At 45.5% G+C, this 25,806-nt stretch overlaps 6 protein-coding genes across 6 annotated transcripts; 3 read left to right on the forward strand and 3 right to left on the reverse strand.

Moving 5' to 3' along the window:
- Positions 1–1,144: 1,144 nt before the first annotated feature.
- On the reverse strand, positions 1,145–2,605 carry SERLADRAFT_411269 (uncharacterized protein; the record flags this gene model as incomplete). The annotated part of the gene is made up of 5 exons (XM_007323116.1): positions 1,145–1,201; positions 1,260–1,871; positions 1,921–2,121; positions 2,175–2,285; positions 2,342–2,605. 5 exons carry the CDS (start codon positions 2,603–2,605, stop codon positions 1,145–1,147), a joined length of 1,245 nt encoding a protein of 414 aa, XP_007323178.1.
- A 1,226-nt stretch (positions 2,606–3,831) lies between these two features.
- On the forward strand, positions 3,832–4,498 carry SERLADRAFT_442571 (uncharacterized protein; the record flags this gene model as incomplete). The annotated part of the gene is made up of 3 exons (XM_007323117.1): positions 3,832–4,175; positions 4,239–4,292; positions 4,351–4,498. The coding sequence occupies 3 exons, from the start codon at positions 3,832–3,834 to the stop codon at positions 4,496–4,498; spliced, it is 546 nt and encodes a 181-aa protein (XP_007323179.1).
- An 8,633-nt stretch (positions 4,499–13,131) lies between these two features.
- SERLADRAFT_442575 (uncharacterized protein) lies at positions 13,132–13,444 on the reverse strand (the record flags this gene model as incomplete). The annotated part of the gene is made up of 2 exons (XM_007323118.1): positions 13,132–13,276; positions 13,326–13,444. The coding sequence occupies 2 exons, from the start codon at positions 13,442–13,444 to the stop codon at positions 13,132–13,134; spliced, it is 264 nt and encodes an 87-aa protein (XP_007323180.1).
- A 2,888-nt stretch (positions 13,445–16,332) lies between these two features.
- SERLADRAFT_477992 (uncharacterized protein) lies at positions 16,333–16,794 on the forward strand (the record flags this gene model as incomplete). Its single annotated transcript, XM_007323119.1, has 2 exons — positions 16,333–16,732; positions 16,761–16,794. The coding sequence occupies one exon, from the start codon at positions 16,333–16,335 to the stop codon at positions 16,684–16,686; it is 354 nt and encodes a 117-aa protein (XP_007323181.1).
- A 3,149-nt stretch (positions 16,795–19,943) lies between these two features.
- SERLADRAFT_442577 (uncharacterized protein) lies at positions 19,944–23,418 on the reverse strand (the record flags this gene model as incomplete). The annotated part of the gene is made up of 11 exons (XM_007323120.1): positions 19,944–20,052; positions 20,110–21,083; positions 21,141–21,293; positions 21,355–21,591; positions 21,647–22,273; positions 22,337–22,444; positions 22,503–22,599; positions 22,654–22,742; positions 22,809–23,135; positions 23,183–23,287; positions 23,344–23,418. The coding sequence occupies 11 exons, from the start codon at positions 23,416–23,418 to the stop codon at positions 19,944–19,946; spliced, it is 2,901 nt and encodes a 966-aa protein (XP_007323182.1).
- Positions 23,419–24,448: 1,030 nt separating this feature from the next.
- Positions 24,449–25,549, forward strand: SERLADRAFT_453087 (uncharacterized protein; the record flags this gene model as incomplete). Its single annotated transcript, XM_007323121.1, has 2 exons — positions 24,449–25,176; positions 25,287–25,549. 2 exons carry the CDS (start codon positions 24,579–24,581, stop codon positions 25,346–25,348), a joined length of 660 nt encoding a protein of 219 aa, XP_007323183.1.
- Positions 25,550–25,806: the final 257 nt, after the last annotated feature.

Below are 25,806 nucleotides of genomic sequence, written 5' to 3' on the forward strand. Positions count from 1 at the left end.
CGCCATTTGCCATCAGCAATAACCCGAAGCTTTGCCATTTTGCGGGTGCCATTGGTGCAATTGATGGCACCCATATCGTTTGCAGTCCTTCTGCAGCAAAATGTGCAGCCTCTCGCAATCGGAAGGGTTCAGTCACCCAGAAATACTTGATGTGCTGTGACTCCAATATAAAGTTCATATACTTGCTTAGCAGCTGGGAGGGGTCAGTTGCAGATGCCAGCCTGTTCCATGACGCTCAGACCCATGACTTGTACATCCCTCATCATCACTACTATCTCGCTGATGCGGGATTCCTTCATGTGACCAATTGCTGGTCCTCTACAGAGGTGTCCGCTATCATTTGGCTGAATATGCTCAGGGAAATTGCAGGTAATGTACAGCATCTATTTACTATGTTACAGTAGACTAAAAATCATTTTTAAACCTCAAAATCCCGAGGAATATTTTAATCTACACCATGCATCTACCCAAAATATTGTGGAGCAAATATTTGGTGTTTTGAAGGGCCAATTTGGGATTTTGAGGGTCGCTATAGAGTACAACATGTCAGTACAACATGTCCATCCAAGCCAAGGTTCCACATGCAGTCTGTATGCTGCACAACTTCATCAAGACCCATGATCCATCTGATATCAACACTCCTGATGACATTGCCCTCCTCAACCCTATTCCCGAGGTTGACAATGGTGAGCTTTCTCATACCCCACCAATGGAGGCACTGCAAACTGTACTGCCGCCAATAATCACTGTAATTGGATCGCTCGTGCTATGTGGATTGATTATCAGCAGGAGCTAGGTAGAAGGGGCCTACTTTAGTTTACATGTTTTTGCATCCTTACAATGTGATTTGTTACCAAGAATTTATTCAGATTCAGTCAACAAAAACAAAATGTTAGATTCGTCAAAGACACACAGTATTACAAGATAACAAGATAAACAATACAACAAAAACACAGGTAAGCAATACAGTACGCTAAACTCCATCCACAATATCTATCTTACTCCAGCTTTGACTTTACATATGCCTTGCAAAGTTCATCAGATTCTAGGAGACTGAGATACGTATCCATGGCTATGACATCTTGCTCAAATAAATGTAATAATTTGTCAGAGTTCTCAACTCCCAGATATTTGTTGTGTTGCATCATGAAGGTGATAGCAGCACAATGGTGAGCATGGGCTGGCTGCATAGACAAGCTGCCTTGTAAGGCATCAGTTGCAGTAGGGGGAGTAATGAAGGTAGTAGCAATGGGTGGTACAGTGGTAGACATAGTGGAGCAGTTTTCCACCGAAGCCATTTGCAAAGGGGCAATAACTGGGGAGGCAGGTGGAGCAAGGCTGATGTTGAGTTTTGAGTTGAAGTCCTTGAAGATGGGGATGATTTCCCCCAACCAGTTGTTCAACCCACTGAGAGCATTGGCAGTGGTGTTGCGTGGGGCCTTGTTAGAGCCTTTGCTGCCATTGCCTGCACTCTTGGTGCGAGATATGACAGTAGTGCTATCCTCTGTGTTATCATCTGAGAGTGCGGCATCTCGTGCTGAGCGCTTGCTGCTGATAGTTGTTATAGATGAGGTGGTGGGAGCATGGATAGATGTTGGAGACTCAACGCCACCAATCCAACTTTTTACGCCGCCAGATGATTCAGGGCTGGTGGTGCTGGTATTCATTGCAAAGGCACCAGTGTTAGGCTGATTGGAGGGAACATTAATGGAAGGTGGTAGTTTGGGGGCTTTGGGGGCCTTAGCATGCTTCGGGACTTTGGGGACACAGAATACATTGGTACCCTTGGCTGGGACTCCACCCAACAAGGCATGCATGGCGGAAAAATGGGTCCAGCCCTTCTTCCAAAAGCTCTTTGCTACCAGATTTTTCTGTGTAGTGATTAGCTATCAGTCATAAAGCCAAAATGTATCATCATACTGTAATGAGTTCCTTCCAGACTGTTTCTCTTTCATCAAGTATGTTAAGACCTAGCTCATCATCCCAAGAAATGCCTGACAAGTTGGTGATAGGCTTCACTAAATTGTACTTTGTATGAAGCTGTAAACCTTGAGGTTGATCATCCCAAGGAATGCCTGACAAGTTGGTGATGGGCTTCACTAAATTGTACTTTGTACGAAGCTGTAAACCTTGAGGTTGATATTCAGCAATTGATGACAGATTAGATAATGTACCCTGCCCCACTTTAAACTGCAGAAAGTGGTGCTCTTTGCTTGTCCCTTAGTAAGAAGAGCACCATAGGCCGGAACACAGTCTTGAGATTCAAACCGTCCCCACCCTCTGTGCTGTTGGTGGTGATAAACTAGATAAGAGCCAATATCTCTGCTTCACTCCAAATGACATTGTTGCTACTGTTATCTTGGGCGCCTGTGCCATTTCCTTCTTCAACATCCATTGCAACCTCCATAAACATGTCCTGAGCAGGCTGGAGGTCTTGATTCATCCTGGTAGAATGTTGCAGTTGTTTTGGTGAAGGAACTGGGACTAGGGTTGGGCTGGAGGCCCTGCATTTTTTTACTCTAGACATAAGGTTGATGGAAGTACCCATTAATAGCTCATGGGATGGATGCCTATCCGTCTCTCCAATGGCATCCTGGCAGATCATAGCTGAAACAAAAAAAAACAAAATTCAGGAAAAACAGAGTTCCCATACAAGCTCTAGAGCTTGTACGGGAACTCAATTTTCAGAAAATATTCGTTTTTCCAACTTTTCAGCCACATGATGCCGGGGAGCCATTGGAGTCAAAGCACGCCGTACTCTCTTTGGGAGTACAGTCTGCATCATGGCACAAAGGGAACAATATATATGTTGTCCATTGGTCAATGATTCTTCAACTGTCCTCATGCCCAGAATGAAACAAAAATATGGTGTAGAACATACCCTGGACCACGTCCCTCCTGGAAAATGACCACAAAAATCCCTCAGAATGAGAAAAAGTCAGTCCCAGAAATCAAACAACCAAGAAGTAGAAGATGAAGGAGAGAGTGTCAGTCAGAGCAGTAGTGGCAATGCCATTTGGACTGAGATCAAAGCTACAGCCCTTATATCAGCTACATCAAGAAACATCGTGCACAAGGAGGGGACAGCCTCAACTTTAGGAGGGCATTTTGGCCAGGGGTGACAGCTGACATTGCACCTCTCCTTGCGAAAGGACCAGCAAGAAGTGCTACTTGCTGTGGTTCAAAATGGGGCAGGGTTTGTAGATGTATATTGTACCCTGCCGTACACTGTTTGCTAACAAAAATTGTGTGTAAATGTAGCTCCATACCAAATACAATGAAATCAGTGCAATTGCAAACTTATCTGGTGTACTGTGGGACAACAGACTAGGGCTGAATATACTTGACAAAAGTGAAGTGGTTTGGGCAGAAATTGTTGAGGTACATACCTGGTTTTTGTTAGTTTTGGTGATTCTGCACCTAGTTGTGCTATCTATTTTCTCTTCTTTCTAAATCACTTTCCTCTTTATTCCTTTTGCTCTATTGTTCAGTATTCACTGAGCATTCTATAATTTCGCCTTTGTGGCTGATTTGTTTACCTTTGTTTACAAAACTTCGGATTAGTATTGCAGAGTCCAGTATTCCTATTCTTTAGTTACTCATACTGGACTCTAGGTACTGTACACATTCTGTACTCTCTGATAATATAGTTACTCATACTGGACTCTAGTTCTGTCCCTGTTAGCTCTTAGCAAGTGGCTAGACACTTCCCAGAAGTTCTCAATTGAACAGTTTTTACCTGCATGGGGAGGAGTCTGAATCAGCATCAATATGTAGAAAAATCCGAGAGCAAAAGTGTACAAGAGGGAGGGGTGGGTGCATTATAGCGCTATGCAGGAGCTGCTGGGGGGTCAGCATGCCAAGGGCTCAAATGCCTTTCGCACCCCTAGAGTACCCCAAGCCCCAAAAGTGCTGAAGACGTCCACATCCACCACCCAGGTATTTACTCCGCCTGTTTCCGCCACCACAAGTTCTACCACGTCTATTGTGCCTGCACCTGTTACACCCACTGCACCTACCGTCTCTCATGCAGTGCCCGCTGTTGTGGCTGCTGCACCTGCCATCCCTTGTGCAGCTGTGTCTGACATAGCTGCAAAGGATCCTCCTGGTTGTATCAACAACTGGCTTGGTGGCCTTCCCCCCCCCAACCCCCGCAGCCGTGCTTCCTCCCATGAGTTTGACCACTTCAGCTAGCAGCAAGCGCTCAGCTGGAGATGCTGACATTGACATTGATGAAGGCGCAACTGTCATCTCCCACAGCAAGAGCGCCGGTGGAAGCAATTGAAGCCAAGGTTCCAACAAATCCCCACATAATACCACTGCCAATGCGCTCATTGGCCTGAACAACAGACTTGGCGAGTTCCTCCCCATCATGCGGGACTTCAATATTAAACTAGACATTGGCCTCAGTACGGAAGCTCCCTCTGCTCCCCCTGCTCCTCCTCCCAAAGTCTCCCAGCCAGAAACACCTGTTCCAAACCCAGAACATGTCCATTGAAGCCATGCCATCTCTGCTGTGTTGAAGAACAATCAGTATCTGGGAGTAGATGATTCAGTCAAACTGTTTCAAATTTTTGAGCACAATATTGTAGTTGTAGATACATACCTCAGCTTTTGCAGAACAATGAGTTTTGCGGTGTCTATGTTTGCTCAAAGCTTGCTTAGTTAGTAGTATGATCAGTGGTCTTACCTACAATGTACCTATATCTATGTTCTCCATACCACAATAAAATTATTGGTCAAGTCAATCCATTCATGCGTGACTTTGAGAAAATGAAAATCATAGTATATTGACTTACAACAACCCTCTCTTTTGCAGCTCTGCTTGATAGTCTACCCACATCTCCTGAGCAATTTTATCTTGTTGGCTGTTTGCTGCAAGATGAGCTGCCTCCAATATTACTTGATATGAAAGCTCCCCGTTATTGCCATTATTGGGTGTGAGAAGATCAGTGTCTTTGTCATTGTCTTTGTCATCGGTTGGATCATGAGTATGGATGAAGTTGTGAAGGAAGCAAACAGCGGGTGGGATGAGAGCCTGCACAGACATGTTGTATTCAGGTGCAGCTTTCAAGATTGAAAACTGGCGCTTCAGAACGCTAAAGATACGCTCAATGATGTTCTGAGCTGATGCATGGCATAAATTGAAATACTCTCACGGGTTCTGGGGCCTTTTAGAAGTGAGCTTAGTCCAAATATATATATTAGGGACTCACCTGTGGTTTCCACGAGCATATTTGGCCAGGTGGTAGTGCACACCTCTGTAGGGGACAAGGAGCTGGTCACATGAGGGAAATCCCGCATCGGCCAGATAGTATTGGCCACGGGGTATGTCAGATCATGGGAGCGGGCATCACAAAAGAGACTGGCATCTGCAGCGGACCCCACCCACCCACTAAGGACATACGTAAACTGCATGTTGAAATTGCAGCACAAAAGGCAGTTTTGCGAGAACACGCCCTTGCGATTTTGCGCAGCATCATGCTCTGCAGCCGAAGGGCTGCAGGCAACATGGGTGCCGCCAATTGCACCAACCGTTACGATAATGCAATTTTTGGACCTTTAATTTTCATTCTCCAATTCAACTTTCTTCTATAGTTTTCACACACTGTGCCATGTGGCACTTTCCTTTTGTTCAAACTCCACCTTTCTCGTGCTGCGCTGCCTTTCTTCTTATTTTAGCTACAAGTATCTCACGCAGTGGAGCTGGTCACACGAGCTGCACCCTACAACATCATCAGCCACTGCCTCCATTAACTGTATAGTACATATGTACAAACAACCTGTAGTAGTATAAATACCCAATAGATCCAGGAGACTCCTCAGTGAGTCCTCCTGTTGTATACCCACAACTAACTCGGTCCTGCCTAAGGGGTAACCACTCCCTCATCATTACTCTTTTGCTTGTCTGAGTTGTGCGCCAGAGTAACTAACTCTTGGTTGTTACACCAATGGCATCCTTGAAGTGGCAAAGTTTCGGGTTTTCGGCAATAGCAGCTGGTGTGGCCTTATTATCCTCAGGAAGATGTACATAGGAGTTGTAGATATTGGTGGAAGTGAAAGCCTGAAACATCCGCTTGAAATACTTGGTGATTGTGTCATTGGAACATTGAAAGTGTTCAGCGATATGGCTGGTAGATAGACCGGTGATGCAGGCATACAGAAAGATGGTGGTTTGTTCCTCCAGCATGACAGTATACCCATGACTCTGCAGGAAATCAATAAGCTTTACAAATACTTCTCACCGCATCCCCAACTCAGTCCTTATTTGATCAGGATGACCGTCCATTAATTCTCTAACCCATCCATAACCTGTCAGAATTGAGTTATGATATTGCCTTGGCTGTGGTTGCTGCTCTTGCTCCTCAGCAACAGCTTGAGCTGTTGCAACAATTGACTGAACAAGGATTGACATGAACCTCAACATCTGCAGGCCATATGAGAGGATCTGTTGTCTAGTCAAGGCAATCTGTGAGTCAGATGTAAGAATCCACACTGGACTCAGAGAGTACAGAAAAGCAAATTGTGACAAAACCGGATAAACCCGGTCTCTGCCGAAGCAGCCATTGTTCTCCATGGAGCATAGCCACCACTCCATGGAGTAACCATTGTTCTCCTAGGAGCACAATTGTACTCTTAGGAGTCATTATACTGTAGCAAGTAGCACCTCCGACTATAAGTAGTAGGGGGTTTAGTATAGGAATACCTCAGTTGTTTCTATAGCCTCTCGGGCAGCGGCTGAGTTTCACTTAGTTTTATTAGGTTATGAGCCCTGGTGTGCAAAAGCTATGCAGGAAATAATTCTTATTTGAAACGGCAACCTCAGAACCATGACCACAGCACACAATACGTCTGCATGTCCAGTTCTCACTGGACCCAACAATTTTCAGATATGGAAACTCCGGATCATCTCAAAGCTACGCCGGGAAAAAGTTCTCCGGGTTGTTACTGGAGAGGAGCTTAAGCCCTCACCAGGAAAACCTACCTCCTCGGAGGATCCTGAGATCACCTGGATACTTAAGGATGAGAAGGCACATGGAATCATCCAGGACCACATCTCTGATGCCCTCCTAATAAGGACTGGAGACCTCACCAGCTCCAAGGAGTTATTTGATAAACTTGTCTCACTCCATCAAACATCCAACATTGCCTCGGCCTTCTATTCATTCCAGCAACTCACCAAATTGTCCTGGGATGGGACATCACCTATCCAGGACTACATTGCAAAAATCCGGACAATTGATTCACACCTCTCCGAAATGAAACTAGGAGTTAATACCAAACTCATGGCTTTCGCTCTTCTCCAATCTCTCCCATGCACTCCTGAATGGCAAATATTTCAGTCATCAGTAATCAACACGATTGAAGAAAATAAACTTACCTTTGATGCAGTTGAGATCCGGATCACTGCAGAAGTTGCATGACAGTCAGGGAAGGCCCCTGGAGGTTCCAAATCAGCACTCAAATCCAAGGAGAAATGGTGTAACCTCCACAAAGCCAAATCACACAACACCTCGGAGTGTTGAACACTTCAGTCAGCTGAAAAAGGTCAAAGGAAGAAGGGAAAGGAAAGACACAAGGATAAAGGAAAAGAGAAGGAAAAGGCAAATACAGCGGAGCAATCATCTGGATCTGACTCCGAGGAGGAACAGAGTCATATTGCATTGGAACATGTACATATTTCCAAGCCCCTTGCTAAACGCATTCAAGCTTACCTTGTGTCGGAACCCGATAAGACCAAAACAACAATTATTATTGACTCCGGAGCAACATCCCACATGGTCCCTCACCGCTCCTGGTTTGAGCCAGGAACATACCATGTTCTGCATCCTCCGAGGACAATCAGTTTTGGGGATGAATCCTCTGTAAATGTCATTGGCATTGGAACAGTAATCCTACAAACAACTGTTGGCAAAAAGGACTACAATATTGCACTGTCAAATGTCTTACTTGTGCCAAACTTCACGTTAGCACTCGTCTCTGTCCACAAATTGTCCAAAATGGGGTTATCAACACTTTTTCCAGCAGGGTTAAATGCTTGTGAAGTTCGGAAAAAGGAGGAACTTATCCTCACTGCCTTACACAAGCGAGGACTTTATCACATCCAAGCAAAACCCGAAATCAACCTGGAGTCAGCTTTTGCAGCAGTAGATGTAAATTTATTGTACAGGAGAATGGGACACATTGGAATGGACCGCTTGCAATGAATGGTTATAAAAAGACAGCTGCAGGACATAGACACCCTTACTGGAACCCCGGAGTTTTGTGAACCTTGTGCTTTAGGAAAGATGAAGAAATTACCTTTCAAGTCCACTGGAGGAAACCGAGCCAAGCGCCCCATACACATTGTGCACACAGATGTTGGAGGACCAATCAAACCAACTTCCAGGGAGGGTTTTTGGTACTGGATTATCATTATAGATGATTTCTCCAAATTTCCATGGACATACTTCCTGTAACATAAAAGTGAAGCACTGGAACGATACAAGCAATGGAAAGAAGATGTCCAAACATTCTTCCGGACTCATTTGGGAGAAGAAAACTTCACTCCACTATACACAGAATTCCTCCGGAGCAATGGGGGAGGAGAATATACTGGCAATGCATTCAAAAATCAACTCCGAGGAGATGGTGTCATCCAAGAAATTACAGCTGCAGATACTCCGAAAAAAAATGGCATTGCAGAACGCATGAATCAGACATTGGCTACATTAGCAACCACTATGCTCCATGATTCCAAGCTCCCAAAGTCATTTTGGGTAAATGCCATGCAAACAGCTGCATATATCACAGCACACAGCCCAGCATCAGGACTCCATGAAAAGACCCCATATGAAATACTGTTTAAAAGGAGAGTTGATCCAACTTTGTTTTGCCCTTTTGGATGCCAAGCATATGCCTTGATTCCAAAAGACAAAAAGCAAGGGAAGTTTTACTCCATGGGGCGCAAAGCCATAATGATTGGCTACACACATGGAAAGCAAGCCTACAAACTCCTAGACACTGAAAAACGGACTGTGTTTTCCAGTCGGCATGTCATATTCAATGAATCCGGAAAGGTACAAAAGGATGACACTGCTCCCTGGAACACAGACACTAGCACAGATCAGTGGGAGGGACTCATTCCAGAGAATGCTCACTATCCAGACCAAAACACATTGGAGGAGGATGATCCTGACCCTCAGATCCGAGATCCAAATGAATTGCAAATGGAACCACATCTCCAAGGAGATGTTCCACAAGCAATGGAACCATATCAGCATGAAGATGTTCCGAGAGCAGTGGGGCAATACCTCCGTGGAAACGTTCCGAGAGCAGTGGGAGCACCTGATCAGCTAAGACACCCTCCACAACGGTCTCTACAACCAAGACCTGAACACTGGCCATCTTCAGAACAGAAAGTCAAAGTAGAGTTACAGTCAGTGGGAGGACAGCCCCTCAACATACAGCCAGCTGATGTGGAAAAAGTCCGAATACAGCTAGACAGCCTGTCCATTGGATCAGCTTCTGGAAGGCATACAACACCTCCAAGGAGTCATCCAACACCTTCGAGGAGTGATTCAACACCTTCAGGAGTGAGTGGGGCAACAAATACACAAATGTGTCTACTCCCTGGAGTACCTGCACAAGTTCCTAAAAGAGCAGTAATGCCTGCTGAAGTCCTAGGAGTACGCAGAAGCAGTCGCCAGACCCGTCCTGCAGACAAAAACCAAGATTATCAAAGGACTCTAGATGAGAAACAGTCTCAAAAAGAGCAGCATGACAATTTCATGGAGAAACCTAACACTCCTGAGGTTCATGAAGAAACATCTGATACAGAGGAGACATTCTTTACTGGAATAGCAAGTACCGGTCCATCTAACACAGACCTTCCAAGGACACTAAAGGAAGCCTTATCACATCCGGATGGAGAATTATGGAAGTCTGACTTGGAGAAGGAACTCCTAAGTCTCAATACTAATGCAGTATATGACACTGTTCCACTTCCAAAGGGAGTAAAACCCATCACATCAAAACCTGTGTTCCGGATCAAGTTTGATCAAAACGGAAACATTGAGAGATACAAACTCCAGATTGTTGCACGAGGTTTTACTCAAAGGGAGGGGATTGATTACCAGGAGGTTTTTGCTCCGGTTGCAAACTTAGAGTTGATCCAAATTATTCTAGCCCTGGCAGCAAAGTACGACCTAGAACTTGATCAAATGGACGTATCCACAGCTTATCTCAATGGAGAACTTGAAGAAGAACTGTACATGCTTCCTCCAGGGGGTGTTCCTATCCAACCTGGATACTGCTGGAGATTGAAGAAATCCATCTACGGGTTAAAACAAGCTGCTTGTACATGGAACAAAACTTTTGATTGCAAGCTCCAGGAGCTTGGTTTCACAAGACTAAATGCAGAAACATGTCTCTATATATTCCAGGACAACAAACAAATATGCTTTGTTGTTGTCTATGTAGATGACCTCCTCCTAGGAGCTTCATCCCGAAAATTCATGGATATCACAAAAGCCAAACTCGAATCCATATTCAAAATGCGGGACCTTGGAGAAGCAAAATACATCCTCGGAATAGAAATCCAACGTGATTGTTCAAACAAAACAATATCCCTATTGCAATGCCAATACATTAACACAGTCTTGGAGCGTACTGGAATGAAAAACTGCAAACCAGTATGGACACCAATGGCCCATGGATCAAAACTCCTTGCAAATGCTCCAGGGGAAGATATTGTGCAACACGAGATGCATATTGAAGGGCGCCAAGTGTCATACCTCTCAATTGTAGGCTCCCTCATGTATGCCATGCTCGGAACCCGTCCAGACATTGCCTACGTTGTTGGAATACTAAGCAGGCATAGCTCAGCTCCAAGGAGCCACCACTGAGAATCTGCAAAATGTGTCCTCCGATATCTGAAAGCAACCAGGGACATGGAACTACAATATGATGGCACAGATGTCTCCATGGACATGGATTTCTATGGATATTCAGATGCAGATTGGTCTGGAGACCCAGACACGTCTCGATCAACATCAGGGTTTGTCTTTATCACCATCCAAGGAGCAATCTCCTGGACAAGCAAAAGACAAAGCATGGTAGCTTTATCCTCCACGGAGTCAGAGTACATTGGATTGAGCAATGCTGGACAACATCTTGCATGGCTTCGGACATTTTTTGAAGAAATTGGACATGCTCAAAATGGACCTACAACATTGCACTGTGACAATCAAGCAGCTATCATTCTTACACGAGATCCACAGTTCCGTGCTCGCACAAAACACATTCAACGGAAATATCATTTTATCCGAGATGACTTAGTATCAAAGGGAGAGGCAGTAATCAGATACGTTCCTACAGGAGATATGGTTGCAGACATTCTCACTAAACCCCTCACTCATGAAAAACACTGGAAATTCTCTAAAGCTATGGGACTACATGCACTCGAGTGGGAGTGACAAAACCGGATAAACCCGGTCTCTGCCGAAGCAGCCATTGTTCTCCATGGAGCATAGCCACCACTCCATGGAGTAACCATTGTTCTCCTAGGAGCACAATTGTACCCCTAGGAGTCATTATACTGTAGCGAGTAGCACCTCCGACTATAAGTAGTAGGGGGTTTAGTATAGGAATACCTCAGTTGTTTCTATAGCCTCTCGGGCAGCGGCTGAGTTTCACTTAGGTAAATAATAAAGTTGTTTCCATATAATGACTTAGTTTTATTAAATTGGACCAGCCGGGGATTGAATCCAGGACCTCTGCCTATATATGGCGGTGCTCTAACCAACTGAGCTACCAGCCCTTGGATATCAACACTCAATTGCACAATTTTGTCTAACAAGGCCCAGGCTTTGACCTTGACAATTCCAACATCGGATGGGGCTTGATTTTCGTCCTCTGTTTCCGGATTATGAATTTCTATTTCGTCCATGCGATTAGAATCGGACTCGATATTGAGCTGCAAGACAAAACTTATAATAATGGCTGGTAGCGCTAACTATGGGTATGTGCAAGAACTTTGCAGTCTGTGTATTTTCATTCTCCGCTCTAACCGGGAGGAGCTGGGCCGAAGCAAAAATCGATTTTTTTTGAAAAGTGAGAGTTCCCGTACAAGCTCTAACAATCTGCAATTAACTTGTAACGTGAATCTTCTGATCTTTCTTTTTACTAGCCTCTAAATCGCAGCGGGCAAGTGAGGACGAAAGGTGCATAGATTATTATACTGTACCAGAACAGTGGAAGTGACAATCCTTTGTATGTAGTCTTAGGTCCTCGAACGCTACCAGGCTATGATGTGCTGACCCGCTAACTTAGCCACTAGCCGAGCTTTTGAATTGAATCTTATCCCCTGTGTCAAACGCAAGTTGATCCTTCCACAGCTTCCATATCTCCATACTCCACATTGTCCCAGGACCATACATCTTCTCCCCCTTTTTGCATTTCTAGTACGCAAAATGACCTTCACAATGGCCATATAATCTACTGCGCTCCCGCAGTCACATCTCCACCAATTCTGTTCGGTCCGCCGACCTTGTACTTCTCCAATTCTGGATAGTTGTTGCTGGGAGGGTAGAATATTGCCTTGCAAAGAAAGAGAAAGCCGCATGATACCTGAAGCGATAATGCGTGCAATGGCAGCTTGCCAGTTGCATCAGCAAAGTTGAATTTTGCTCCCATTGACAGGAGTCTAGATGTTAGAATATGGCTACGAATATTCTGTTTTCCAATTTATTTTGGTCAGCATGTTTCCCTACTGTCGACAAACAAAGAAAACACTCTGTATGCTTCCATGCGGCCAAGGCCATACAAATTCCTCCGAACGGTCACAATATGGTTGTTTGAGTCTCAAAGTGATCATTATGGTCTTCTGCAGGAACGCCATTGGGGACTTGTTGCTCCCACATGGCTCTCAGCGCCTCAAGGAAATGGATGATCCTGTCTTGTCCGGGATGGTGCAATGGAAAGGTTGAACACAACCTGGCGATTGTTGAAAATACCATCTCGATATTGCCGCTGGGACTTGGTGTCAATGTGATCGCGCGCATGCTTACAATGCCCTTCTCTTCTTCTCCAGGTGTCAGGGTCCTTGGGTCCAGCCGCTTCATGAGCTCTTTGAGTCACATGTTAGCTTCGTCAACAATAGGTATCGAAATTAGTAGCGGCCTTGGGCGGTGATACATTGCCATTGATCAAAGCATGAAGCCTTCTCTTGTAGAATAGGTCACCGTCGTCGTCGTCGTCTCTGAACAACTGCAGATCAAGCGGCTCATCCAAATCCCTGCAGGATCAGCATGTCGGGCCTTGACGACATCGCTGGGAACATCAACATGAACACAAGTGACACCGGCCAGAACAGGAAGGTGCATGGTCTGAATCCATTGCGGTTTGGTACTTTGGATGATTTCTTCCCTTCTTGGTCATGCCACCAGATGTTCGCCACCGACATCATTGCTCTTTTGCTAAAGATTATATTCTCTGATTGGCATGGGTTTGCGGAGCATTGTTACTTGGTTTACACACCAGTGTTTCTTCGTTTCCATTTCAGTCAGTCTCCATTCATTTATTGTGGTATATAAAGCAGCTGTTCGTTGTTCAACATTAATAGTCTCTCCTGTCTGCAGACCACGCATCTATTGTTAGTATATTCTCCGTCGCCACTATAAAGACCTTCAGAATGCATTTCACCAAAGCTTTCCTCACCCTTGCACTTGTTGCAGCACCTGTCTTTGCAACTCCTACTGCTGTCGTCGAGGACGTCTCCGCAGCTCCTCTAGAGGCCCGTGATGTCAGTGCTCTTCTCTCAGTCCTGTGCCATTTTGCACACAGGCCGCTGTCATGCACCAAAATTGATTGGTAGCATGGACAGGTGTCAATAACGAAGCAAATATTCAAAAAGACTCGCCTTTGCGCCACACAGGCACAGTGCCACGTGAAATAGTAATTAATATTGCCTGTTTCAAACTTGTGGCTGATCAGCACCACCTCTATTAGGCAATCTAGTCACGCTCACCTTTGCTTTTCCATCCGGTACTTTCCGTGTTTCGGCATTTCGGGAAATTTTCGCGTCGCCACTGGCTACACATTGCATTGCGCCCTCGCTTTTGTTGTTTCCCTTACTCCCCTTCCTTTGCCTAGCCCCACCATGGGCCCCTTCCTCTCCTTTTTATTCTCACCTGATGGTCGTTTCTGGATCCCCATTCTAATCCACTTTTTTGTCACCTCCACCCTCCTCCTCCTCATATTATTTGCACCCCCACCATTTCTGATGTCACCACTTCCTATCCGCTTCCGTCGCCGATCCGTTGACTACCACGTGCCACTGCTGATATCAGCAAAGCCCCGGCAGCCGGTCCAAATAGGGCAACAGGTCCATCTTCATGACGTCAATCTGCCATCATATACTATCAAAACATGGGTCGCTCGTCTTGCCTGGTTGGAGCGTGGGTGGGTAGTTTTTGAGCTGGAGAAGGTTCATCCCCTTGCGTCGCCCATTTTCATCGCCGTCCCATTCACTTGGGTACACTTATCTTTTGTCCATCGTCTTCGCTACAGCTACAGCTACCACACGCTGCCTGGGACTCACTTGTTCCAAATTGGAACTACTCCTCTCCCTCCCTCGTTTGATCAGGTGGTCCAACACAACCAGTCCATTGGTAAGGCCATGGAACTGTTGGATTTGGACTAGGTGGTGGACCGGTGGCTCCAGTTTCTTTTTCTTCAGCAGAACATTCATTTACAGTGCGATTATTTTTGATTTTTGAATCATTTTTATGGACACATATTTTTTTAGAATGCCTGACTGACAATAAAGGAACTGTGTTGATACTGATAGTGTTTTGCCTTGCCCTTTTTTTACTGCATCTTCCCATGACATCATGATTTTCTTGCTCTCTTTTTGCTATTGAACTTTACTTTATGGCTGTACAAACCTGTGACATTACTCACAGCATTCATTGTTCTATCCTTTTCTTTCCCTTATTTTGATGATCTTATCCTGTAGCAACTACGCAGGATTCGTCAGCGTATATTCATTCCTTCATGTTCTTTCTCATTCTTTTTGCGCAGCTATACTGTGCATAGCCTACCTTTCTTTTCACTATATAAACCCCTGTATTTTACCTTGTAAAAAAAAAAAACAACAAAGAACTCCAATCCAGACTTCTTCTCTAATCTCAAGTTCACTACTCTTCTACTTGTGATCCAGTGTGGTCACAACACTTCCCACTGCTATCACTGTTAATTGCTGTCATCGTCACTTCCAACTTTTGAAGTCATTGTCATCCCTTTTGATTAGAGTCCTTCTGAGCACTACAGTTTGTGCGTCAGGAGCCTGCTATCACTGGGAACCTCATCACCTCGTCATCCTTGTCGTTCTCAAACCTACCTTGTGCTACAATTAGCAAGGTAGTGCTTGTCTATACTTGCCACAAAGCCCCCTATCTTTCTATATTCCAACTATCCCTCCTCCTCAAAACCCACACCCATACATCTCTGGGTTTTACTTTGAAGGATCTTTATACGTACCACCCCACGAACAACCAGACCACTCCACTGTTCTAGGAGGCAAAGCCCATAAACAAGTTCCGTGGAATCTGGGAGGATTTTGTGTTAGTTTGTTTTGTGTGTGGTTTTCTAACAGCAGTTCTCATCATCGACAGCGGGACTAACAGCTGTGGGCAAAAGAGTAGTGTAACCTAGTCTAGTCCAATATAACGCTGATTTGGTGGGTGCCCCCGTTCGGTGGTTTTAAGTAGAGAGAAAACTGCACGTGTTACGATCTCTATTGGACATTTAAGGACTACTCATTTCTTTTTACTCATCGGTTATACCATCGGACCGATGACTCATTTCCTTCACGTACACTTCCGTTCCTCTCGCATTCACAGTACCTATTATAGTACTTAGTCCGCAACAGACGGACCTGCCCTAGATAGGACCTAACTCCTATCACCAATTCCTTTTCATTATAAATACCATGTAACAAGCAGTAGTATTCTCTAATACAATTCTACGCAGTTTATGCTTACAAAGCTAGACTCTCAAGATCAAGACTTCTATTCAGAAGAAGACCAACTTCTGTTGGAAAACCTCCATTCAGAACTACGTTCTTGAACTTGTCTTCGGATAAGTCTCTTTACAAACCTCGACGAACCCTCAGACTTTGTTAAGCACTTCGTGCGTAACAGCACGGCACACATCGGCTTAACGGCCTATTCGGCATTGCGTAGATAGAGCAAGGACTTAGTGAAATCAGACGGAAAAATATATACTGGTGATACATTGATACATGTATTCTAATGCTGGCATAGCAGCTATACAACCTGAACAAAGCCAATGGCTTTCACAAGAACAACGAGCTCAGGAGGTGGCAAAACGGCTGTCTTCTATGGCCTGCTACTGTTAATTCAAGAATTAATCACAAATCCAGTACATGGAGTAAAGGACTTACCGACAACACCAGTTATACTAATTGTAACCCCTCTCATTGCCTTGGGAAATACTCAGGTGAGTAGCTTAACCACGACAAATAATCGGGCTTACCAAACAGAACAGGCGGCTGAGATAGCCAACTTGAACATCAAGGCCATAGCTGTACACTCGGACAGTGTCCAGGCTGCCCAGGCAGAAGGACGTGACCTCCTGGATGAGGTACGCCGGTGCGAATGGTCAGTTTCTGACCCAACATGAGGCAGGCATAGTGATTAGCATAGAGTTTTCGCTGAGTGCTGAGCTTGCTGACAATCAACGGAGCTTGAATAGTGTTCGTGTTTTTGCTGTATTGACACCGAAGGGGGGCACTCTGCACGCCACCGTTATTTTGAAGCAGACCTTATTTACAAGATATCGATCGACTATCATCAATGTGTTGGATTAGGTCAGCAAGGGAGACTAATGGCCGAGTATTGCCAGCGTTCCTTTTTTTCAGACCATCTTGTTGACATTGGGTGTGGATATATGCGCTTTTGCTAACATGTCAAGTACTCAAAGCATATGATCGTCAATAAATCGAGCTGTACAACGACTGTTGCAGTGATTTTTTGAATAAATTCTGCGAACTACAGCTCAGCGGTTCAAGAAGGTTGGTGAATTGGTGCGTAGAGCTGCATTTCTACACTGGATATTCTTATGTTATCTGGCTTATGTGTGGAGATGAGTGTTCTGATTGGCATTGATTACAACGATAATGATTCACCTTCACCTTCACGTCCACTTTTATCCTTAATGGCTTGTTTTTCTGCTCTTTGACTTTCAGTCCTTTCTAGGTATACACCATGCAGAAACTACACACTAATAGTGTCAAGAAGCCGATTAACGACGTTATCGCAACCTGTATCTTGTCGTCTAACCTTATATAGTGGCTGGTCGCTATTGTAGTTCAGACTACCTATGGAGGCTGGCACGGAATATTTACACATTATCGTATATCAGTCAGCATTGATTATACTCTGTCCCTCATCTGACGTTCATCGACATTCCCTTCAGGCCCTGGCCTTGGCTTAACTCGACGTATTTCTGGGTACACTCGCGGGTTAGCCATTGTTCTCTTCCTTTCTATTTCCACTTTATATGTTGATGCGGTACAACTAGGCAATGGTTGATAGCACACTGGCGCCGGTGTCTAACTCTACCTTCCTTGTGACAGCCATTCATACGACCAAGAGGGGCTACAAGGCACTGTCTTCCCCTGCCACAACCACGGGTAGAGCAGATGTGATTAGAGGTGAAGTCGTCAAACTCAATCGTTCTCCTTTCGAGGAGCCCATCATCTCCAATGACGAATCCACTGCCAAGCCTCCAACCAGTCAGTTCGCTCCAGTCAAAGTACTGAACAAGAAACGTAGATCACTCACTGTCTCTGACTACGCCCCGACAACACAAGGCTTGATTTTGTCACCGAAGGCCAGCAAGATTCCACACTTTAAGACGGCTCTCGCGACCTCAAAGGTTGTTATTGATACCGCCAAGGATCATGGTGCTATGAAGGTGATTACAGTCGAGACCCCGAAGGTAACCGCGGGTGACAACCAAGTAAAGGATCTGAAGATCATCAGCAAGCATGCGAAGACCAGCGTGAAGGCTACAGTGAAAAATACATCCCGTGTTACAACTGCCTTTCCAGGCTCGAAATCCAAGATGACCGCTAAACGACTGCCGAAGGGTCCTCCGGTGACAATGGCTTCCACAGGTACTGTTAAGGTCGTCCGTCAGCCTCTCATTCCTATCAAGCAGAATATCCCTCGTCGAAATATTGTCAAGGGACCCCCATCTACCTCTGAAAGCGCAAAGATCGTCCGCAGCGGCCAACCAGTGGGGGCACCTCCAGTTCTTCGCGTTGGACATGCAACGTCTAATGCAGCGAAGACAAACGTCCGTGTCCGTACACCTGTCCAGATCAAAAACCAAGTGCTAGTCTCACCCGTAACTCAATCCCAGGTCACGAGCTTGATTTCCAATATCAGCGCATCAAACCACATCAATGCTAATATGTCTACAAAGAACCCTCTTACGTCGTTCGAGGACAAGGAAATATTTTTCACTGGGAAAGCGAAGGTCGTGGCGGAGAAGCAGCCACAGAATGTATTCGAACCTCTCTCTCCACTGGCGACTCCGCCCATCGAGCAAGCGGAGGATATCAATGGACTATGTAACACCGTGTTCCGATCCCCTGAGGCCGTGAATCAAGATGTTGAACAAGGTCCGAGGGAAGGCAGCGACCATTTCGCTGAAGCCACTGTCAGTGCATCGGTCCTCTGTGCCAACGTTTCCAGCAGTCAAGGAACATCAGTGGGACAAGCTCCTACCGATATATTCATTAATCGTGCTGATCGGACAGGGGATATCGTAGGACAATTCTCCGGCTCAACGGCTGCCATCAATAAGGAATGTGACTCGTTGGACCCGACGTTAGCTCTTGGCACATTCGTGCAAGCTCGTATTACTACGGTTCCCAGTGAATCCCCTAGCATCCAACCATACGATCAGCCGACTGTATCAACTGACGCTCCCTCCAGGCCTCGCGCGTTACGCGTCCTCCCAATGGCTCACCTTAAAACTGGTGATATCTACATGGACGAGCTCAAGTCGAAGCTCGTTACTCGGTCGGCCATAGTAGATACGGCGGCTACTCGCCTGAAGCTCATACGACTTCGTCGCTCCTCCAAAGGAACGGAGAAGAAATCAGAAAATCCATTTCTGGATATTCGCAACAAGCTCCGTTCCGCCTACGCTAATAAAAAGGGGGAGCGGGAGGCATCTCCGCCTGTTATTTGTCCAACTGGCGATTGCGAGTATGTACACACCAAGTTTGGGCCTCGCCGCGTGAACAAAGTTGGCATCCCCCCATTAGGAGATAAGTCGAACATATGTGAATCCTCAATGCTAAATGCCAGAATTCAGACCGAGCTACAGATGCTGAGGGAAAAGAAGATGGTTGGTTGCGCTTGATGACGGGTTTTCAAGTCTCATGAAGAGGGGTCAGCAGGAGTAATGTTATGCAATATGGCCGGCGAGTCTTAATCCACTTCTGTATCAGTTCTTCTTTTTCTTTAGGGTTTATGTTCTCTAGGATTTGGGTAGCCACTGTTGTTGTGATAGTTTCATGATGTTGATTCCCTTAGACACGTGAACAAAGGCAAATTGTTGTGAGCATGATTCACATTGCATATTGAGCCTTCCAACTTGCAACTTGGTATTAAGCAAGCGCTGAACGGTGAACCAATGTCAGTCGACCGATATTCTTGTGAAGCTTTATGCGCGTTAATTCATCTTATACTTCCAAGATCCAAGATATAAATGCACCAAGTTTAACTATCACTTCGCACAATCATCATTACGAAAAAATACTGTACTTTCCGTGGATGAATACCGAATACCGAATCCAACGATATCTCTTTGAATGATCGACTCGGCAAAAGTCGCGGCGCAGAAGAGACGGATAGAAAATACTACACTATGTTTTCATGTTGCGAATCATCGAATAACGACACAAACTCCTCGAATACCTCGAATCGTTCCCTCATCAAATTGTCTGTCGCACATTCGCGAACAGCATACCTGCAATTGAGATACGATCAACAATAGTCTCATTTCCATTAAAAAAATTTTACTCACCGCGTCGATCTTCCCGTCTGACTAGTAAACTCGATGTGTTCCTCATCAGCGTCAACGTCCATTACAGCCCCATCGATAAACATTACGCGGTAACGGCCACCCTGCGACACTCTCGAGCCATAACGTATGCACCATCCGACCAAGGGGATGAATCGAGTTTGAATTATGCCGGCTGGATAAGTGTTTGTGAGTTTTGGCTCTTCTTGCATAGAACTTGGAATATTTGAATGCGCTTTGGTAGATCCACTACTTGCTGTGTGTTGCGAAGTAGCGAAATCCCCTCTATCCTGGTGTAATGTCTGTGATGGCACACTGGGACATGAGAGTGTGCCTGATGATAACTTAGCAGGACGTGGGGCTAAACTAATCGACGCTAACGCCTTCCCCATAGTTGATGTGGAGGTGGATGAATTAGGTTTCACGCCGTAGCTGTAATTTTCTTTTCCGTTCTTCGGTATTTTGTGCTTGGAATCAGGAACATGGAATTTACGGAGGGGGCCATCATCTTCAGTATCCCGTGTGCCTATCTTAGATAAACCCGCTCGCACTGCAGGTATCTCCCTGACTGGACTGCCCTTTTTGGTCATCGTTTCAAGTCCCAAACATACGTGCAGAAATTCCATCAGCATGTTGATACCTTCCCTCTCCTTCGCTCCCAGGGACGCCCGGTCTACATCGCTCATAATAGTTCCTCCTTCACGATAGGTGAACGTCTTCTTTGTCCATTCACCCTCTTGCATCGTATCCGGATGACTTCCCGAGCTGTACGATGCTATTTCGAGAGTCTGGTACTGGCGCGATAGTCTAATACGCATGTAAGGCATCGAAATAACCTTTTTCCTGTTCTTCGAAGTCCCGTTTCGTGATTCGTGCTTGCTATTAGGAGGCACTTGTGTCTTGTACACAAGTTCAATGTCACCTATTGGTCCGTTGCTCATCAATGTGCATTTCGTGTCCGTTTCGTACAAGACAAGCTACGTATGGTCCATATTATATCAGGGAAAGTAAAATGTGATAGAACACTGGCTTACCTTTGGCGTCTTCTGCTTCACCTGTTCAACTACACGTTGCGCATCGTTGTATTGTTTCCAGTATTTTTTTGGTAACTCTTGTATAGCAAAAATCGAAATGGGCTCAGCAAGACAACATGGCGTACTCAGGTGGGGGGCGCTATATATGTCAACCTAGAGGAGAGAGAGGCTTAATAAACCGATAAAACTGTTTCGTCATAGTTGACTTTCGTACCTGGCCCCTTTCAGCATGTAGGATCATCACCTCGTCTCCTATATGCCCCCTCCTTCGTTCTCCCTCGCGGAAGTCCACAAGAACAGCGCGGGAAGGGAGAATGGTCACCTGCCCATGTACAGTCTTATGTGTCTGTGGAGCGAGTGTCGACGTTGTGAATGCAATAGGACGCATCGTGCCTATCGGGGTTGCTGCGGAATCTGCTCGTTCCTCGGAGTCTTTGGGTATTATCAAGTCCTTTACACGAAGATAGAACATCGACGAGTCAAAATGATAGAGACTTTTTGCACACCTGTTTCATTGCTTTTGCTACCCTATAGTCGAATCCAGGTGAGGAAGATGCTGAATTTCTCCGGTGTCGGACGACGATATCGGCCTCATAGTTAGAATCTGATCCTTTTTTAGCGCAGTTCTTGGCTTTGGTCTCAGGAGGATATAAAAGTGCATGAGAGCAGGCAGAGGAAAGTGATGGAGAGGTATCTGCTGTCAACTCAGGAATGGCGCTTGTACCAGTTCCTTTTCTTGGCAATGTGGAGAGCTCTGCCGCAAGGGACGTAATCCGACGAGGGAGAGGATCAGATACGATACGCTTTGATAGGTTTGTTTCACCTGAGCCGAAGGGCTTGTTATCTCTTACTTGGAAGGATGAAGCTTCTTGACGCAGCAATCGACGTAGGTCCCCATTTCCTATGTCGCCCAGAGGTTTCCTCGATGGTAAGGAAAGGTTGGGCCTAATCGCGGTCGTCTGGACTGTCTTTTGGTGATATTCACTCATTTGATCGTTAATTTTGTATGGTTCGTGCACAACAGGATCCTCCTTCTTCAGAAGATTTACCGGAAAGAGCAGTTGAGATGGGTACGCAGGATTGAAGAATGGATGAGACAATATTCGGTGCAGAGGTATTCGATCTACTGGATCCTTCAGATGGAATTTTCAACGTCAAAGGTTGAACTCAACAGACATTTTGACTCGAAGACCTACGAGCTGTAGAAGGCTTGCCACGAGATCTCTCAGTTCAAACGATGTCTTTTGAGGCACAGTGTATTCTCCACGTAATACATTGCCAAAAATTTCTGGAACAGTGTTAGCCTGTATGCATTAAATGTGAATCTTAAATTTGAGTATGGCGAAAGGAGTGTTGACATACTTCAAAAGGAGGTGTTCCACATAAACAAGTAATAATTAAACAACCTAAGGACCACAAGTCACTGGAGAAACTGTAGGGTAATCGAGATAAGATTTCGCTTTCGTGAATGACGTCAGTCTGTATATCGCATCAACAAGCTAGGATAACTCACGGCGAGACATGATTGGGCGAGCCACAAAAAGTAGAGATGGTTGAAGTTTTCGTTAAAAGACGAGCCGCGAGTCCAAAATCTGCTAGCTTCTTTATAGATCCATTGAACATGTCAGCGCCGCTCGACGTGTTTGACTAGTAAAGCCAGGCGCTTACGACTTGGTAATCTTCTGTCAAAAGTATGTTCGCAGCTTTGAGATCCCTATGCACAACGAGTTCTTTACGTAGGTACACCAGTGCGCTGACCAAAGTTTTAAGCACCATCCGAAGCTCGCTCTCTTCGAGACCAACCGGGTTACGTGAACGCAGATAGTCGCATAGAGTCCCACGAGGGCAAAGCTCGAGAATATAATAGTATGCGAGCGACGTAGAAAAGGTAGAAAAGAGTGAAACAATGGCCGGGTGGTGTAGACTCTGATGCAGCGGTGCGCTATAGGGAGCATCTGGAGTGGAGGACATGTTCGATCCAATGTTACGGGAGACCTGAATATATTGATATAGGATATGACGAACTCAGAAAGCATGCTCACTTTTTTGAGTGCAACTTGGCGGTTACGCAGTCTACCGCGTTTACATGTGGCTAGATAGACGACGGAAGAAGAGCCATGTCCAATTTCGTTTAGTATATCATAGTTCTGCAAAACGAACGGCACAAAAGTCAGAGCGTTTATTAGGTGTGTATTAACCTTACCTCCGGTCCATCCGTAGAATTTTGGTGCTGTTCGCGCGTACGAGAGAGATCAAGGTGCCTCTGTGTTTCACTCATACTATTATCCTGAATAGTTCGATATTCATAATTAGTTTCGAGCAGGACCTAGTCCCATTAGCTTACTTTGTAGGTGGGGTATCGGTATCGCCAAAATAAGGTACTTTACATATTAATCGAACGTTTTGGCATAGAAAGGAGTCCAGCACGCTGGAGTCGAGATAAGTGTAGACCGTGACGCGTCAGGTCAACGTGTCACGTGCAAAGTTATTTCTTCACTAATAACTGGGTGCGCTGATAAGGGAGATGCTGTTGCGGGACACCATGATACTGTATAGATCTGAACCTCCCTCAAACCAGGGACGATTTGGCTTGTAGATGATTTATTATAAATCGGGGGACCTTTGTATGAAAGGGTACTCAGAGTAAGCTGACTGTCGAGCTCTGATGCTAATCCTTCCTAAGTCTCTGTATCTGCACTTTCACTCGACATATCAGTGGTTATGACGGACGTCTCGAGACTGCTTTGTAGTAGAACGGTGGCCGATGATAAGATGATAGGAGGCGTTGATATTAAACATAGCATGGATGCATCAACTTCATCAAACCTCAAAGCTCGGTTTCATCCTCATGGTTATCGTGTTAAAAGGACATATATCCTCGTCAATTATCCACGATATTGATATGACATGGAGTGGTCACTCTAAACCGTTACCTTGTGTGTATCCCTTTGTGAGGTATAAGTGTTATACTGGACCAGCGGGGTGATGGAGGTTTCCTCTAGACGTATAGATGTGATAAGGAAGCCAAGAGTACAGAAGGAGCGCACAAAAGCGTATCACTTTTCGGTATCGGTACCGATCAGGATATCGTAGTGATATGCGCTGTAAAGCTTGTAAAGAATTGGGCACATGGGCACATGGCCCATCAAGCCTCAAAGTCGCCTCGTGGGGGGTGCGTTCAATGCTGAACTCCGATAACCTATAGCTTCTTGTTGGCTTTGACAACAGCTCTTTAATGACCAAACCGCTTTTCTACCCGATCTCCGCGCTGACAGAGCCTACTAAAGCCGTCCTTGTCTTTCGAGAGATTTTACGCTGTACGTGAGAGAGGCTTGTCATGCACTTTCTCTGAAATGACTGATCCCTGTCTAACTCCTAGGCTACATTGTGTTTCATGTATGCTCGGGGCAGCTTCACGGTGAGATCGGTTTTAGCAATATGCTATTTCAAAGGAAAAGTGGCCAGCTGTGTGGTGCACTGAGCGATTTCGACCTCGCCATTACCAAACCGTGCTCCGGAACGTCTCCAGCATCTCCAGCAAAAATTCTCACAGACGCCCCATTTATCGCCCTTGATCTCCTCAACGAACCCAGCGCTGTTCCCAGATATCGACACGACCTGGAATCATTCCTCTACGCGATTACCTGGTGCGCATCACGGTATGAGGGTGGAAAAGAGATTGCTAGGGCTCCGCTGGACGACTGGGGATATCCAGCAGGTGATGCCAAATTTGCCAAGGCAAAATTTATGTTCGGTGTCTTTGATTGCAAGTATGATAGGTTGCTACCAAGAAAAGCAAGGATGCTCGTGTGGCCGCTGTGCTATTTCCAGATGACATTTAGAGATGGGATGTTGAAACGGAAACCGTACGAGCATAGAGAGCAAATAGATGAAGAAACGTTCGGGGGAGTGGTCACTCTTAGTAGGATAGCCGAGGTGATAAACGAAGGCATAGAGATGATCATGCGGGATAGTAAACTCGAAATGACGGACGCATTGATAAATGAAATGAGAGAGGATGCAAAGAAATTTGGAGGCAAGTCTTTTCACGTCCTCTTTATGTGTATTTTCTGTTTCCCTCTCTTCAGCTCTCATTGGTTATAATGGAGGGTCTTTGTGTATTAAGGCTAATCGGTTTTCTCGTAGATTCTCGGGAATTGGATAAGAAATGTTTGCTGAATCTGATGGGAATGGGCATACGACTGTAGATTCAGAGTGGTTGGGATACTGAGCGTGTATCCTTTGAAAAGCTTGTGTGGGATTGATGGTATGGCAAAGTTATATTTCGTAAACGGTCCATGAGCTCGTGATTTATTGGCCAAAATCCCAAGTCTTTTGCTTGACTAGGGAGGACGTGCGCTTCTGAGCTGTGATTTTTTTGGTTCTGCACAAATCAAGCCGCTTCCCGTCGTGAATCACAGTCGGTGAGAAGTTATCTTGTCCGATCCATGATCATACGGACGGGGAGTTTGGGATACGGTTTTGGCGGCCCGAGGGTAGGTTGATGGATAGGTTTGGATTAATATCGAGGAGGAAGACCTGATGGGTTCCTACGAGCATGTCCCCGCGTTTTCCACGTTATGAGACTGATGATGGCACACGTGGAATATGACTCGGAAGGAAGGATAGGTGCTATCGGCATTGATCAGTACGTACGCCTCGGAAA

This window comes from Serpula lacrymans, assembly GCF_000218685.1.
Source record: "Serpula lacrymans var. lacrymans S7.9 unplaced genomic scaffold SERLAscaffold_15, whole genome shotgun sequence".
In the NCBI taxonomy this organism is placed as follows: Eukaryota; Fungi; Basidiomycota; class Agaricomycetes; order Boletales; family Serpulaceae; genus Serpula; species Serpula lacrymans.